This window comes from Bos taurus, chromosome 12 (genome assembly GCF_002263795.3).
Source record: "Bos taurus isolate L1 Dominette 01449 registration number 42190680 breed Hereford chromosome 12, ARS-UCD2.0, whole genome shotgun sequence".
In the NCBI taxonomy this organism is placed as follows: Eukaryota; Metazoa; Chordata; class Mammalia; order Artiodactyla; family Bovidae; genus Bos; species Bos taurus.
In genome coordinates, this window is record NC_037339.1 from 77,165,134 (window position 1) to 77,180,831 (window position 15,698).

Genomic DNA, 15,698 nt, shown 5'->3' on the forward strand with positions numbered 1-15,698 from the left:
ATAATAAATTTTAAAAGGTCATTGTCTCACAGAGTCCTTTAAAGCAACATACTTCACATAGATTGAGAATTCAGAGTGATTTGTTAAAGGTACCATCAGTGACATCAGTTTTAACTGGTTCTCTTTGTAACTTAGAGGTTCTGACTCCAGTTTTGAGTTCACTTTGGGGTGGTGGGAAGTAGTAATTCTCTTCATTTTAAGGAATTTCCTGAAAAGCTGGATGTGTTTTGTACTGGCCGCCTCTCTGTATTCTTGCCCCAGACTCTCAGCTCCCCACTTTGATGCCCAGCTCACGTCCAGGTCAGGATGGCAGCCTCAGGTGCGAGGGTGAGGGGGCACTTGGGGCCCCAGGAGTGCCAGGCTGGGCCAGTGCCTCTCCCCGCAGCAGCCTCCTGAGGGAGTCTTGGGTGCCCAGACCCAGTAAAGCAGGCCTCACGCTACAGATAAGGGCTTTGGCATCGTTTCCATCGCCTGCCTGCTCTTTCTTTGTAATCCGATGATGGTTCCTTCCATCACTGTTTAAACACTGCCCGGTCTCCCGGGGTCTCTTCTCCCACCCTCTTTACATGAAGATCTTGGGATGTGAATGCACGTCTCTTCTTCGGGAAATATCAGGGGATATTACCCAGCCTATCTTAGCAGCTCAGAAAGAGGAAGTTATTATAATCAGATCCTCGCATTGCCTTTTAACCAAATCTGAGATGCCTTTTGCTTGTAGCTGTTAACTGCGTCTGTCTTCAGATCTAAGGGCCTCAAAATGCACCGCATTCAGGCACCTGTGTTCTCAGTCGCACAGCCTTTAAAACCATAATTGAAGGATTTTCACTTTTGTGGAGTCGGCAGCAGGGTTGACACTGATCCCCGCTTTCGGGTGGCCCAGCACAGCAGAAGGGGAGACCAGGGCGGGCCGCTGAGCCCTCCGAGCCTTCTGTCTAATTTGGCAGAAAAACACAGAACGTAGGACAACAAAAGAAGGCTCCCTTTTCCATAAAAATTCTTCTTCCCACCCAACCTTCTTTCCCCCCCCAAGCCCCCGCCCAAAAAAAGGGATTTAATTTTTCAGCTGCATGCAGTGATTTGGTGCTCACTCTTGCATTGAAACAGTTGCTGTCTGAACAGGCAGGAAACACTTTTCTTTTAATTGCTGAAATCATTCGGAAGTGCTTCGTGCCCTGCTTCTATACAGCAGATGCTGTGCATTAATTGGCCTGCATAGAAGTGACCCAGGGTTCCTTGCAGCGGGCCCAGTTTTAGGCAGAGGGCTTAAACAGCTTATTTATTATTTTGTATAATTTGGCGTACATTATGTGCTCCTGCACGTGTCGTATTTCATGGTCTGCAGTTTCTAATGTCATGTGGGTTTCAAAACCTGTGTTTCTCTGGTAATGTACTAGCAGCAGGTAAGCTCAAAATACCATCCATCAGGAGCTAATTTTTTATCCAGATACTCCAATGACTGATGAACCTGTCTTTTGTCTGAATGTTCAGCGCAGTAGAAAGCCATATGCCACTGGCGCAGTTCCCCATGCATCCTAGAGATGCTAGAGAGCAGGCCTGTGGGGGGTGGGGGGAGCCCTCCACGCCATTTGTGGCCTCTTTCCTCTATTTCCAGGATAACGCCTTAAAACAGCCCTGGTTGTGGACGACAGAAGAGGGTAGGGACTGTCTTAAAGGAAATCCGACTCCCACCATCCTTTTCTTCATCAGAAATATGACTGCACACTCTTAATAGGAAGCCTTGTTTTGTTACTCCCCGTCTGTTCAAAACAGACCTCAGCCCATTAGAAGGGCCTCCCTTGTGTGGAAAGACCACAGCTGTTACTGTAAATTTCATCCCGTCACTGTGTCACCCCCATTTTGTGGCTCTGAAGGATGAAATTGAGAAATGGAATACTGTGCAGTCATCCTTCACATCTCCAATTTTAGGCCTTTGCCATCATTTTCATGCTTTTATTCCAAATCAAATAACATTAGTGAGCTACAGCACCTTCTGATGAATGTCTGGTCCTGAGCGCAGCTTTCAAGTCTGGACTTGGGGTTGCGGGAGGGAGCTTCCTTTTATGTTTGGAGGAGCTCTTTCTCCCCTATTTCTCCTCTCTTTCTCCCACTGCACCTTCTTGGAGCTTTCTCCTTGCCTTTGCAATTGGAACGATACAAGTTGCCAAATGCGTTCAGGCCAGAGCAGTGTCCCAGAGGGACACGTGCTGGAGAAGGTTCTGTGTCTTTTGTCTCTGGGGAAGGAGTAAAGCAAACCCGGTGGAAGGATATTGGGGGCTTTAATCAGAAATAAGAAGTGGTTTAAATCATTAGCACAACAAAGCCGACTATAAGCTTGAAGATAAAAGTCTCTGGGGAAAGAGTCCTCTGAAAATAAATGGAACTTGATAGATTTCCATATCATTTATAACTTCCCTTAATTACACTTGGAAGACTTGCCAGTAAAACTGGAAAATTGGCAGCCTATATCCATTAGAGTCATTTTGCCGACCATGGCAAGCAGCTGGCTTTACTGGATTTTATTTCCCATCACTCACAATTAATCATCAGCTGGAGATGTCTGAAACTCTTCAGCCCAGAGCGGTGCTGGGTGACATTCAGGCCTCCCAAACATGTTAAAATCTGCCGAGTAAATGGGCCGAGGTTTCTCCGCGGCTTACTCATTTCGGAGCAAGGCAGGCTCCCGCCTAATGAGTGCGCTCCGATAATCGGATGCGAATGTGAACCCTGACCCCGTGTCAAAGGAGAGGACGCAATAAGCCGGATGAAAGATACGGGATTCAGACCTCCAAACTTTACACCAATTAGACAGGGAGCGGCCAAGTACATCAGGCTGAGTAGGTTTATCAAAAAGACTTGCATGAGGCTTGTGACCATTTTGTAAGCCCGACATTGGAGACGTCCTGTCACAATCACTAAGTCTGTTATCAGATGATCCACCGGCGTGTCGGGGAAGTGTGCGCCCGCAAACGCCGCGGTGGCCCTGGCCCCGCGTGCGCGCTGTCGGGTGGAGACTCGGCCGTCGAGCGCCCTCTCTGCTCAGCCAGCTTAAAGCCGGCTTTCCGAGCACAGGGGGGAGATGTGGGCGGTGTTCCATTGCTCCTGGAGGTCGGGGAGGGGAGGGGGAAAGGCACCCCTGGACAAGGAAGGCACAAGGAAGGCACCCCTGGACAAGGAAAGGACACCCTGGACAAGGAAGCTTCCAGATTGTTGAGGCCTGTGTCCTACCGCCCGGGTGATTGTTGGCGCTGGACCCCGTGGGCCCCCAAGGTCGGGGGAGTAGCCACAGTCCCAGCCCCGGTCTGTTCTTTGACGTCCGGCCTGTACTGTGTTCGCTTCCCTGCCTCAGAGTGGTGAGGGATGAAATAGCGTGAATTTAGGTCAGGTTCACGGGCGTCTAGACGGTTGCGTGCCGTGCGTGCGTGCGTGCATAACACGATTCTGCTGACTGCACCGCGTCTCACTGTTTGGTGGAGCATCAGGGAACAACTTATCCCAGAGTTTTTTTCCTCTTTTAGGGACCAAGGAGCAGAAAGCAAACCACAGAGCAGATTGTTGTGCGTGAATGAGTGAGCGCAGAAGGAGACATGAATTAAAGTTCCACCAGATGACACAAGTCGAGACCAGCAGAGGTGGGGGAAGAAGGAGGGAGCGCAGACAGGATGAGAAGAAAGAGGGAGTCTGGAGGGCCCCGAGGCAGGGCGGCACTCCGATCCGCGGGCACTTTCTCTGAAGCCCTTCTAAGCAACTCTTCTGGGCGTCCTTGTCAGTCTGGTCTCTGCCCCCTGGGTGACCATTGGAAACCTCCCAGGTTCATTGGTTTCTTTTTCATAGTCGATCGAGAGACACGACCTGGGAGAAGGCGTGGTTCTCGCTAGGGGACCTGCCCACCTCTCCCGAGCATCTCTGCTGGATCAGAGGTTGTGTTTTTCTGGTGTGTGATTGGGGACCCACCCCTCACAGCTGCCTGTACGTCCCCTCCTTGGCTGCTGGCACACAGAGCTGCTGGGACCGGCAGGTCACTGGAGTCCCAGAAGCTTCTGGCCATCAAGCGTAGCCGGCTTGAGCTGGACTGGGGCTGTGGCCGGTCCTCGCCCCGCCCTTCTACGCGTTTCCACTGCCGCCAGGCTCCAAGGCTCTGCTTGCACCTCCAGCGTAGCCGGCTTGAGCTGGACTGGGGCTGTGGCCGGTCCACGCCCCGCCCTTCTACGCGTTTCTTCTGGGCATCGTCGTGGGCAGTCTGGGCTCCGCCCCCTGGGTGACCACCGGAAATCTCCCAGGTTCATTCGTGTCTTTTTCACAGTCACATTAACCGCGAGTTCACTTTCTGGAAGATCCCGTAGAGCAGCGGTGAGGGGCTCTGTCTGGCCGGCAGTGCCAAGCAGCTGCCGGAGGGGCACGCTGGTGCCCTCCGAGAGATGCCCGTGGGGCTGAGGACAGAGAGGCGGGCTCTGGGCACTCAGACACCAGCGAGGAAGCTCAGCTGGGCGAGGGTGCTATGCAAGTGCCCGCGGCTCCCTCTGTGAGGAAGGAGCTCCCGGAGCCCGGAGGTGGAGAACCCATCACAATTTTTTAGACGGAACTTCCATTGCCGAATTTCAGATCCACTTTCCAGAAAGTTCCGCAGGCCCTGAGGGCGGAACGCGCGTCCTGGATGGGAATGCTGCCGTGTGCGGCCAGCCCTGGACGCGCTGCCTCTGAGAGCCGTGGTCTGGGCCCGCTGGGCATGCGAGCGGGGCTCCTCCCATCTCGCTGGGTTCTTCCTGCCTCTGAAAAAAGAGAAAAAGGCTCTGAGGTGTCGCCTCTCGGGCTGGCCGTTCTGACACCCCCCACGTGGTGAGGACGGACCCCGCAGTCGGCTCTCGGCTCTCTGGAAGGCAGGCGCTGGTGGGTCACGGAGGGCCGCGGGCACCGCGTGTCCGCCTGGCTTTCCAGCCTCCGTGCCAGCCACCAAGCTTGGCATCCCCTCTCCTCCCACATTTCCCGTGCCAGGAAGCAGCAGCCCGCCGCCCGACCGGCAGAGGAGAGGAGCACGCGGGCTCAGGCAGCACCGGTGCCAGCGAGACAGCCTGTGCCGCGCGGGGGGCCGCGCGGGCTCGGGGGTGGGGTGGCGGGGGGGGAGGGCCGCGGGGGCTCGGAGATCGTCAGGGGATTTCGGGGAAGGAACATTCTCAGGCATTTCTGCCGCGCGGGATGGGCGCCGGCATCCAGCAGCCCCCCAGAGAGCCGGGTGCCCCAGAAGGTTCAGCTCTCTCATTTTGAAGACGGCGGGCTCTTTCCACAAAGAGACGAGGAGAATGTAGCCTGGCTCCTGGTACTGTCCCGTCAAGAGAAAGAAGACCCAGAAGGGCCCTTGTTCACCCTGAGGCCTGGGTGGGAGGGCCAGGTTGAGCCCCAGGGGTTTATATGGCAGCCCTGCCTGGATTTCCCCCACACCCACTGGCAAACAACAGTCAGTGCCCCTTGCAAGGAGGGGACAGGGCGCTAGGGGTCATTCCCTGGAGGAGTGACTCCCTCCCGGGAGCCACCTGCTTGTCTTGCAAAGGCTGGGACGGTGTCCCTGTGACCTGGATGCTTGGCTCTGGTTCCCAGGGCTCCAGACAGAAAGCCTGCCTTTTGATAACAGCTTTACCAGGACGAAGTTCACATACAATGCAATCACCCGGTAAGGTGTGCACCTCAGTCGTTTGGTCTCTTCACACAATCGTGCGGCCGTCACGATAGTCAACCTTAGAACGCTTCGTCACCCCCAGAAGAACCCTGTACCCATCCGCATGCACTCCCCTCCCCGCCGCTGGAAACCACAGGTCTTTCTGTCTGTAGACATGCGCTAATTCTGGACACTTAGATTAAGCGGAAGACATTCTGTTTCTGCCACATCTCTTTGGCAGAAGTTGATTCAGAGGTTCCCCGGGGAAGGCCCCACCAGCAGCATCCAAAACCTCCAGTTGTCAGGGATGGTTTTCAGATGACAACTTAACAAGGGAAGGGCCTTTGTCTGCGGTCCCCCAAAGATGTGCTTGGAATATAAAGTATCAGAGGCTACTTTTGTTTGTTTTTTTGGCTGCATGGCTTGTGGGATCTTAGTTCCCTGGCCAGGGATGGAACCCAGGGCCCTTGGCAGTGAAAGCGCAGAATGGTAACCCCTGGACCGCCAGGGAATTCCCAAGTACTAAGAGATTCTTGCTGCCGTTGAGATTGTATTTCAGAGCTTTGACGAAGACTCTCTCAACAGCCTCCCTCTTGAACGTTGTTGCGAAATTCGAATGCTTTTCACACGCCTGCCCACTCTTTGTGCGTTTTCCAGGTAGCAGAAGGTCAGGAAATCTGTGTGATTGAAGCCATGAAGATGCAGAACAGTATGACGGCCGGGAAGACTGGCAAGGTACGTCCCCAAGGGCCGCACCTTGACGGCAAGCAGAGCCTCCACCTTGGAGTCCTAGACGTCGGGCCTGGGAGAGTCTGTGCGACTCCCGGTGCGGGAGGGGGTGGGTTGAAGAACAGTTGTTCTTCACCTTAATGTCTTTCAAATTAAGGGGTCTTTAATTTTTAATGTTTACGTCTGTCTTAGAGGCAGTGAGTTATCTGAGACGTAGGTGACCCAGCAGGAGATGGTTTTGAGAGACTGTAGAAATTAATGCAACTCTTCCAGATCATTTCCCCACAAAGAGAACAATTCAGTTTTAGATCAAGAGGAGCTGAAAGGCCACATACACACGTGGGACTTCATGATTCAGGGAGGGGAGCAAAGGAGAGACATGTATTACTGAGATTTGTGAAAAGGAAAACTTCTTAAATGTACTTTCTGTCGAAGAAGATAGAAAAGTCCTTTTAAGCATAACTTCATCATTCTTCCTGACTTGAAAGGCACCGTTTGTAGCAGAATGATGCTTTCCTGAAGGGTGTTTTGCTTTGGAAGCACCGCACAGTGGAGCGAGGCGTGGCTTGTGTGTGGGGACAGCAGTGTAGACTGGCCGTGTTCTGCGCTGTGGTCACTCCCAGAAAGGGCGCTGGAGCCTCAGGCACAGTGGGTGTCCTGGCAGAGAGGTGCTGTCGGCTGCCCGTGGAGTTGGCGTCAGACACGGCCTCTGTCTGCCTCCCGCAGAGCAAGTGAAACCCGTGTTCAGGGACCAGGCCAAGGGGGACGCCCAGTCCCACCCCAGCCAGGAGGACAGAGGCCTGGCGCCGGGCCCAGCTGGAGGGGGCCTCGGACAACCGCTCCCAGTCTCCTCCCAGTTTAGGGAGAAGAGACTGGTGCGATCTGAGCTCCAGGGGAATCCTGCTTGCCATACCTGATTCCTTTCTAAGAAGTGAACGAGAACGTGTTGGTTTGTGCTCCTGTAAAAATTGTTTTGTGCGTTCCTTGGGATTAGTTGACATTTACGCTGCATTGTTGTCACGAGATTTCCCTTCGTGATGAGAACCTGACCTCATTTGGGGGACCCAGAATATGTGTCTGATGCATGCCAAGGGCTAGTGTGCCAGGTTGGGGATCTGATCCTAAAATGAATGTGGCCTTAGCTCCCTCAGGGAGCCAGGAGCCTGTCCGTGCACGTGGTTGATGTCTTCAGGGCCCAGAGTCTCACAGGGAGTCCCAGCTGCCGTCAGGGTGCCGAGGGGCTCTAGATAAACCTGCACGTTAGCCCTGCCCTGTCCGCTCAGTCCTGCCCCCCAGGGCGGAGGAGCGGGCCCAAGCCTGTGTGGGGCTGGTGGTTCTTGCTCTGAGAGGCCAGTTTTCCTCCTGGGGCCCGGTTCACAGTGGAAGCAGGCCCTCTACTCTGGAGTCACAGCATTATGATGGACACCGCCCATCAAAACACCAGAGGCTCCAGACCTTAGAAAGCAGCCAGTTCAGTTTAGTCGTTCACTCATGTCCGACTCTTTGTGACCCCATGGACTGCAGCACGCCAGGCCTCCCTGTCCATCACCAACTCCTGGAGCTTGCTCAAACTCATGTCCATTGAGTCGGTGGTGCCATCCAACCATCTCATCCTCTGTCATCCCCTTCTCCTCCTGCCCTCAATCCCTGCCAGCATCAGGGTCTTTTCAAATGAGTCAGCTCTTCACGTGAGGTGGCCAGAGTACTGGAGTTTCAGCTTCAGCATCAGTCCTTCCAATGAACACCCAGGACTGATCTCCTTCAGAATGGACTGGTTGGATCTCCTTGCAGTCCAAGGGACTCTCAAGAGTCTTCTCCAACACCACAGTTCAAAAGCATCAATTGTTCGGCTCTCAGCTTTCTTTACAGTCCAACTCGCACATCCATACATGACTACTGGAAAAACCATAGCCTTGACTAGACGGACCTTTGTTGGCAAAGTAATGTCTCTGCTTTTTAATAAGCTGTTTAGGTTGGTCAGAGCTTTTCTTCCAAGGAGCAAGTGTCTTTTAATTTCATAGCTGCAGTCATGATCTGCCATGATTTTGGAGCCCAAGATAATAAAGTCGGTCACCGTTTCCACTGTTTCCACATCTATTTCCCATGAAGTGATGGGACTGGATGCCATGATCTTAGTTTTCTGAATGTTGAGCTTTAAGGCAGTTTTTTCAGTCTCTTCTTTCATCAAGAGGCTCTTTAGTTCTTCGCTTTCTGCCATAAGGGTGGTGTCACCTGCATATCTGAGGTTATTGAAAAAAAGCAGCCACTTCAGTGCAAACAGCCCCGTGGAACGAGGCCTTCCAAGTGTCGCTACGTAGGTTCTCTTCTTCCCGAGAGGCCCAGGCTGGAACTCGGGATGAAGGCCACTCTCGCCACGGAAGGCCAGGGCACCCAACCCACAGCTCTGGCCATTTTGCCACTTGCCCAGACGGCCAGTGACTTCTAACCTCATGCCTACTTCTAACCTAATTCATTCTCACGTCCAGGCAAGAACCGCCAAGTCAAGTGGGCTGTCTCTAGTTTTAACTGTGAACACAAATTTGGGAAAGCAAAAGCTGACTGAAATCAGGAGAAATCGGGGCACGGAGGTGATGTCGTGGAAGCCATAGGGTTTGGCCCCCGTTCTGAGAACTTCATTTCCCTTCACAGGACGCTTCGGATCAGGCCCGGGCGCTTCTGCTGTTGATTAATACCCGTTCTGACTCTTGGATAATTGTGTGTGGGGTTTGGTTTTGGTTTTCTTTTTTCCTACCATTAACCGTGAGGGAGCATTTCTCCAAACCTGAACCTGTGAGAGACCGGAGGTGGGGGTAGAGACTCACCCAGCGTCGTCCCGCCGGTCTCGACCCTGGGGCACCGGGTGCAGAGGACCGCAGCAACACGGGGAGCAGTGGCTTCTAGGAGCCGAAAGGATAAGGAGGGGCGAGGGCCAGCCCCACCACACGAGGACGCCCTCAGTAAGGTCCCCTCGACGGGCCCCCACCGCCAGCCTCCTGCCTGCACTCCAGCGCCTGCCCGGCTGTACCTTCCCTTCCAGAACCGGACAAGACTGCTTCTTCCTGGTTTGCTTAGTAATTCTTTATCTTCCCTCTTCTTTTTTTTTCTTTCTTAAATTCAAGGTGAAATCGGTACATTGTAAAGCTGGAGACACAGTTGGAGAAGGAGACCTGCTCGTGGAACTGGAATGAAGTATTTATAGCCTTTCAGTCATCACCCAATTTAATTAGCCATTTGTATTATTATTCTTTCACACTCAATTTATTCAGGCGTTCGGCAGGAACACCCCTGTGCGGCAGATTTTACATGGTCATATTTACTCTACATATAGTCAAAACTAACGTTCTGCCAAAAAAATCAGCAATGGAAATTTTTATTGATATAAATACTGGTACATATGATTTGTACTTCTGCTGTGAGATTTCCTAGTGCCCAAATGAAATCAATAAAACAGCACCTGTCTAATACTAGTTTGCCCTTTTTTTGCATGAAGACAGTGTACAGAAGAGGCTATGGGCTGTGCCAGTGTGCTTTGAAATACCAGCATTTCATCAGGATGCTTTTTAAAAATGTATATAAATCCCAGTTCTTTGCCTTCAGTTTCATTAAATGAGCGTTTGCCACCTTGTAATCTCATTACCTGCTTCATCCTGCTTGAGGCCCTGAGTCCCGCTTGTGGTTGGCTGGTCATGATCTTGAGGCCCTGAGCCCCGCTTGTGGTTGGCTGGTCATGATCTTGAGGCTCCGAGCCCCGCTTGTGGTTGGCTGGTCATGATCTCCGGAAGCCCAGACACCATTCATGGTGGTCTGCCAGTGAGTGTGGGTCCCCTGAGCCTGCAGGTGTGACCCCCCAACCCTCCCAGGGCACCAGCATGGGCGCCAGTCAGGGTTCCCAGGGCCCAGTGGTGGTGGTGGGGCTGCAGAACCCAGCAACAGATTCCCATCCTCGCCTTTGTTGTGTTTTTGTGAAGCGAGTTTCCAATTACGAAAAAAGGGTTAAAAATAACAGTCATGCTTCTGAAGCAGATGCAGTAAGCCATCTCAGTCTACTATTAAGTCGACGCGTGAGCAAGCTCTCCCGACGGAGAACGAGGCTACCCAGACCAGCAGCTGCACCTTCATCAGGGTCTGGAATTCTCAGGATGCTCCTACTTGCTGGTGAGTGAGCAGAGGCAGAGTCGTGCACGGCCTTGAGGCCACCCTGACAGAGTATCAAATGGAGGTGGGTAGTAATTGGTACTTCGTGCTGTGCTAAAATTATTTTAAGTGCTGTTTGTATTTGGAAGCCAAGCTTTTTGTCAGGCCTGAAGAACAAATTACTAATGCGTTGCTTCTTCTCTGAAAAGCTCGTCCCCCTCTCCCTTCTGGGGCAGGGCTCCAGTGAGCCTCTCTGAAATCGGGCTATTCAGCTGCCCTGCCAGCAAGTGCGTGCTTGTTATTTTGCTAGACCAGGAGGTAGTCTGCTAGACCACCAGACAGACTCAGAGAGAGGGCCGGCAGTCGCACCAATACTTTATATTCAGTTTCTCACTTGATACAATCTTTAATCATCTCTGTATAAGCTTGATCTAAAAAATTATAAAGAATGGTGTCATATATATTGAAAAGAACTCTAAAATACAGCATGTGTTTCTTGAGGTTCTTTTATTACATTGAGATGTCTTAAATCAGCTTAAAATTTTTTCTTTTCTCGGTGCTACAGGTCAGGATGAATACAGCAGGGCTGTTAAAATCTAGCAGTCACATAGGCTTGATATCATTTTAAATGTTATCTTCAGATTAAAGCAAAGCAGAGCAAGGAAAAAGAAAAACCCAGCATAATCAGAAAAGCATGATAACATGAGTTTTCAAATGTCATTTAGGGGAATTAAAGTCCTGAGTTTTTCTCATCCAGTACATTCAAACCCAAGATGCTCTTTAAGCAGCAAGCAAGAAAGCAGCATAGTGAGACAGATTTCAGGAACAGCCTTGTTATCAGTACCTCCAAATTATTTGGGAAATCGGCTGCCACTGAAAAAGAGGTGTTCTCCCCCGCCCACCCCCGACAGATCGAGTGTTTGTTTCAAGTACCGGTTTCCAGGGGTGTTATCGCGCCCTCGTTCAGCGAGCGTGGCCCTTCTGGGCTGGTCCCTGGCCTCCCTCGCCCGCTGGGCTCATCTGTTTTCCCGCGGGTTGTAGCGGAGCCCGTGCTTCCCCTGCGAGTCGTAATCGTCGAGGTACGGCAGGTGGACCCACTCTGGCGGGTAGGTAGCCGTGGTGTAGACGAAGCACTCCAGGGGCCCGCGTACGCCCTCCAGGGCCACGTGCAGGCGGGTGCGCTGGTACATGTCGGGGCAGCTCTCGAACTCGTCCAGGAAGCGCAGCATCCGTTCGTCCACCTCGTAGACCTCACCGAACACGCGGTGTCCGCGGCCCGGCAGGTTCAGCAGCCGCGGGATGTTGTGCTCACCCGCGATCACCAGCGGGTAGGGCTCCAGCGTGTGGGCCCGGCCCCGGAAGGCCGCGCGCCCATGGGCACCGTCCAGCAGGACCCGGTGGTTGGGCTGGCCCGTCTTCAGCGTCCCGTACACGAACACGGGGGCCAGGCGGCCAGAGCTGCGGGCAGAGAGGACGGCGGACAGGTCACGGGTGGGTGCAGCCGGCCCCGCTCCCCAGCGGCCGCCCTTCACGGACAGGGTCTGGGAGGCAGGGCCAGCTTTGAGACCAGACTTTGGGAGGAGACAGGATGTTTGGGGCTCAGGCCGCGTAGGGCTGCAGTTTCCTGAAGTTAGTTTTCAATAAAAGGACTTGACACAAATATTACAGAAAAACAAATAATGATAAGCAGACATATACACACACACATATAGACGGAGATATGTATGTGCTGTGCTTATTTGCACATACATCTACAGGGGTATATACACGGCACATGCATGTATGTGTATGTACACCTGTATGTAATAATCACCTGTCATCGGTACCACAGGGAGCTCCGGTTTCAGTAGTGCTCCATTTACATTCTGGCCCGGGCATGACGTTAACCGCACCTCTCAGTGTTCCTTCCTTCTTCAGGGCCCCCGAGGTTAAGGATGCCGGCCTGGGACTCAGCACAGTGGCCTCGGCTGCAATGAGAAGGTACGTATTTACCTGCTCCTGGATCTGGGCCAACTCCATTACATAATAGACCAAAAGTGATCGGGCATAAGGGACTCACGCAGAAATGGGGAAGTTCAGTGACCGGGCCCCTCCTCTGAGGCTGGCACCTCGCCGACCCGCTCGCCCCCAACCTGCCAAACACTGCAGGACTCAGTCCTGATGTGCCAGGTGGGCCCTGCCACCAGCCATGTGGCTGGGAGGCCCTTGGGGAAGTCACACTGAACAAGCAGGACGGGGCTTTCTTCCCAGCAAACAGGAGCCAGTCTAGGGCTCCGGGCCTCGCCCCATCTCTTCAGGGTGTCTGTGGTGGATGGGCAGAGCCCGCGGGCAAACACGGCTGCCCACTCGTCCTCCCTGCAGCCTCAGCCACCTGCCTTGTGCACGGCAGAGACCTGACGGAGCTCAGCTCCAGATGGCGCAGGGAGGCCAGGCTGGCGTCGGGGGCGGCTGCACGGGTTTGAAAGTCGGGGTGTGAATGAGAACCTGGACTCAGGGTACAGGGGAGAGGGGACACAGGCACCCTACTGCTGAGGGGACGGGGAGGGGGTGGCGTACTTGGGGAGGACCAAGGCGGGGGGGGGGGCGGGGAGTTGGGGGCGGTGGGGAGGGGCAGCAGGAGGACCAGCCAGCCCCGCCTTCCAGCACAATCTGCAGTAGCAGCTCCAGGTCGAACCCAGATGAACGCTCCCACCCTTGCCAGACCATCCCCCAGAACCCTGGTAGCCCGCAGCCCGGCCCCCACCAGCCTGTCCCCGGGGCCCCAGCAGGCCCTCACCCCCCGTTTCCAGGTGACCCCGCCCCTCCGGCCCCCTTGGCCCGGCTTGCTCTCTCCTGGCTCCTCCTGGTGACCACAGAACGAGAAGAGCCGCAAGGGCACTGGAAACCACCCAGTCCTTTGGGGCCGAGTCCCAGGTCGGTGAGGACTGGGGTCACACAGCTGGGCCTGGCCGGCAGGGGGCTGCTCCTCTTAGCCCTTGGGCTCTAGGGTCCCTTCCCTTTGATTAAAGTTATTTAGTCGTGTCCGACTCTTTGCGACCCCACGGACTATACAGTCTATGGAATTCTCCAGGCCAGAATACAGGAGTGGGTAGCCTTTCCCTTCTCCAGGGGCTCTTCCATCCCAGGGATCAAACCTAGGTCTCCCACATTGCAGGTGGGTTCTTTACCAGCTGAGCCACAAGGGAAGCCCAATGTGTCCATAAAGTGAAGTTCAATAAGTTTACAAGAAAAATAAAATCTCTACCCATTCCCACTCCCTTGCAGAGACCCGGTTAAGCTTCCCAACTGTTGCATTTGCTGTTTATTAATATCTCCATATTGTTGGTTGTACCGTGGCTTCCTGACGTTTTAAACCGTCTGCCTTCCTACCCCAAAGCAGGTGAGCACAGTGTTAGTTTAAAGGACAGACTTTGGAACCAGGCTGCTGGAGTTGAAATCCTGGCTCTGCCACTTAACAGCTGTGTGACCTTAAGCAAACTGCGTCACCTCTCTGGGCCTCAGTTTCCTGGACTGTCAGGAAGTCGTGTCAGCCACCCGCCTCGGGGGACTGCAGTGAAGGTGCAGCAGTTGACATCACATGCTCGGTAAGTCTGCATTAAATGCGCCTGTCACTCAGCCCCACTCCTCCAGCAGGGCTCACATCACAGACTTTGGTCAAGTCCATATTCAGTTCAGCATCACAAGTATGTAAACACTGCTCTCAGATAAAGCACAGAGTGTACTATGATTAATTTCCTTTCTTGGACAACTTTTTGTTTTTCTTGGAATTAAAAATTGTTTCAGCTATTTTTTTCTTCTTCTTTTTTTGTGCTTAGCTCAAGTTTCTGACAGTCAGTCCTTCGGCCTCATGATTTCTGGAAGCACCATAAGAATCCTTTCCACCCTGACCACCCGTCACCTCTGTTCTTCGCTGGGGCTGTGGCTCCGTGTCCCTCCTGCCCCGGCCTGGGTCTGTGGTGCCCTGGGCTCCCCAGGCTTCTCTCAGAGCCCCATCCCTAGGTCCCACGGCCCCCTCTTGGTTAACTCCCTCATTTGATTGAAGCTTCTTCTTTACCAGCCTCAATTAATAGTGTACGTAGGGTGAGAACAGAGGATGAGACGGTTGGATGGCATTACCGACTCAATGGACATGAGTTTGAATAAACTCCGGGAATTGGCGATGGACAGGGAGGCCTGGCATGCTGCAGTCCTTGGGGTCGCAAAGAGTCAGGGTCGCAAAGAGTCAGACATGACTGAGTGACTGAGCTGAGGATGAGAATTCTAGAAATAATTTCCTTCAGAACTCTAAAGGCATCTCTTCTTTGTCTTCTGATGTCCCAAACTCATGCTGAGCCGTCCAGGGCGGTTGGGACCCACAGTCCTTTGTACAGAATCAGGCTCTTCTCTCGAGAGGCTTCTAGGGTGGTCTTCTCTCCCGTGGACTGTGAGGTCCCATAGTGAGGACCCTCCGTGCGGGTTTTTTCCATTCGTTGTGCCACAGATCTCCGTCTGAAGACTCATCGCAGATGCCAGGACCCTTCATCCCTCCCCTTCCTTCCTGCATCTCCAGAGCTCAGATGGTGCATAACCTGGGTGAATCTCCCACTTGTCTCTTTGTAGTCTACTTTACCTTCCAGTACTTCTATTATTTTTAAAACTATTTTATCATCATATTTATCTTCAGGATCTTTTTCTTGTTCCCTCATGTCATTATCTTACTGTTTCTTTCTCAGCATAATACCATCTCTCCTCCTTGGGAAGATAGTAATTACTGTGAATTTCTTTAAGTTTTTATCTTTCCCTGTATTGCTGCTCCTTCTCCAAAATTCCTCTTTTGTTTCTTTGAGAGGGTTCCTTCAAACGTCTCAATACTCCTTGTCTGGCCTTTCAGGTTGAAAAGTAAGACACCCTATAGGAAGCTGTTGGGGGTGGTAGCTGGCGGGGGGCCTGGCTAACCACTGAATCCCCGAGTTGGTGGCCTTTCCCACCCTCCTGGTCTTCAGGGCACCCCCTCAACCACGCCCTCAGCTGTGCCTGGTCCCCCCACTACCAAGCTTCTCTAGACCATAACGTACCCTTCCCCCTGCTGGGGAGAGGGGTGATGAGGGCTCTGCTCCCTGCGTGGACTGCCCCCACCCCCACCCCCGGCCTTGTCCTCCCCGGCTCGTGTCCAAGGCCCTGGTCGGCTGGCTCCCTGCAGGCACTTAGG

At 53.3% G+C, this 15,698-nt stretch overlaps 2 protein-coding genes across 16 annotated transcripts in view; one reads left to right on the forward strand and one right to left on the reverse strand.

The window, feature by feature from the left end:
• PCCA (propionyl-CoA carboxylase subunit alpha) overlaps positions 1–9,840 on the forward strand; it is a 420,685-nt gene extending 410,845 nt beyond the window's left edge. For 4 of the 5 annotated variants that reach the window (XM_059892112.1, XM_024999954.2, XM_024999953.2 and 1 more), the window contains 2 exons: positions 6,305–6,382; positions 9,496–9,840. In XM_059892112.1, coding sequence (XP_059748095.1) covers positions 6,305–6,382; positions 9,496–9,564 — 147 coding nt within the window. In that variant the 3' untranslated portion in view covers positions 9,565–9,840. The remainder of the gene's footprint in view (positions 1–6,304; positions 6,383–9,495) is intronic. The other variant, NM_001083509.1, reaches the window with a different exon arrangement.
• Positions 9,841–11,000: 1,160 nt separating this feature from the next.
• Positions 11,001–15,698, reverse strand: part of GGACT (gamma-glutamylamine cyclotransferase) — a 49,370-nt gene continuing 44,672 nt past the window's right edge. For 10 of the 11 annotated variants that reach the window (XM_024999846.2, XM_024999848.2, XM_024999850.2 and 7 more), the window contains 2 exons: positions 12,324–12,477; positions 11,001–11,968 (listed from right to left, as the gene is read on the reverse strand). In XM_024999846.2, the coding sequence (XP_024855614.1) occupies positions 11,527–11,968; positions 12,324–12,388 (507 nt within the window). In that variant the 5' untranslated portion in view covers positions 12,389–12,477 and the 3' untranslated portion in view covers positions 11,001–11,526. The remainder of the gene's footprint in view (positions 11,969–12,323; positions 12,478–15,698) is intronic. The other variant, NM_001075571.1, reaches the window with a different exon arrangement.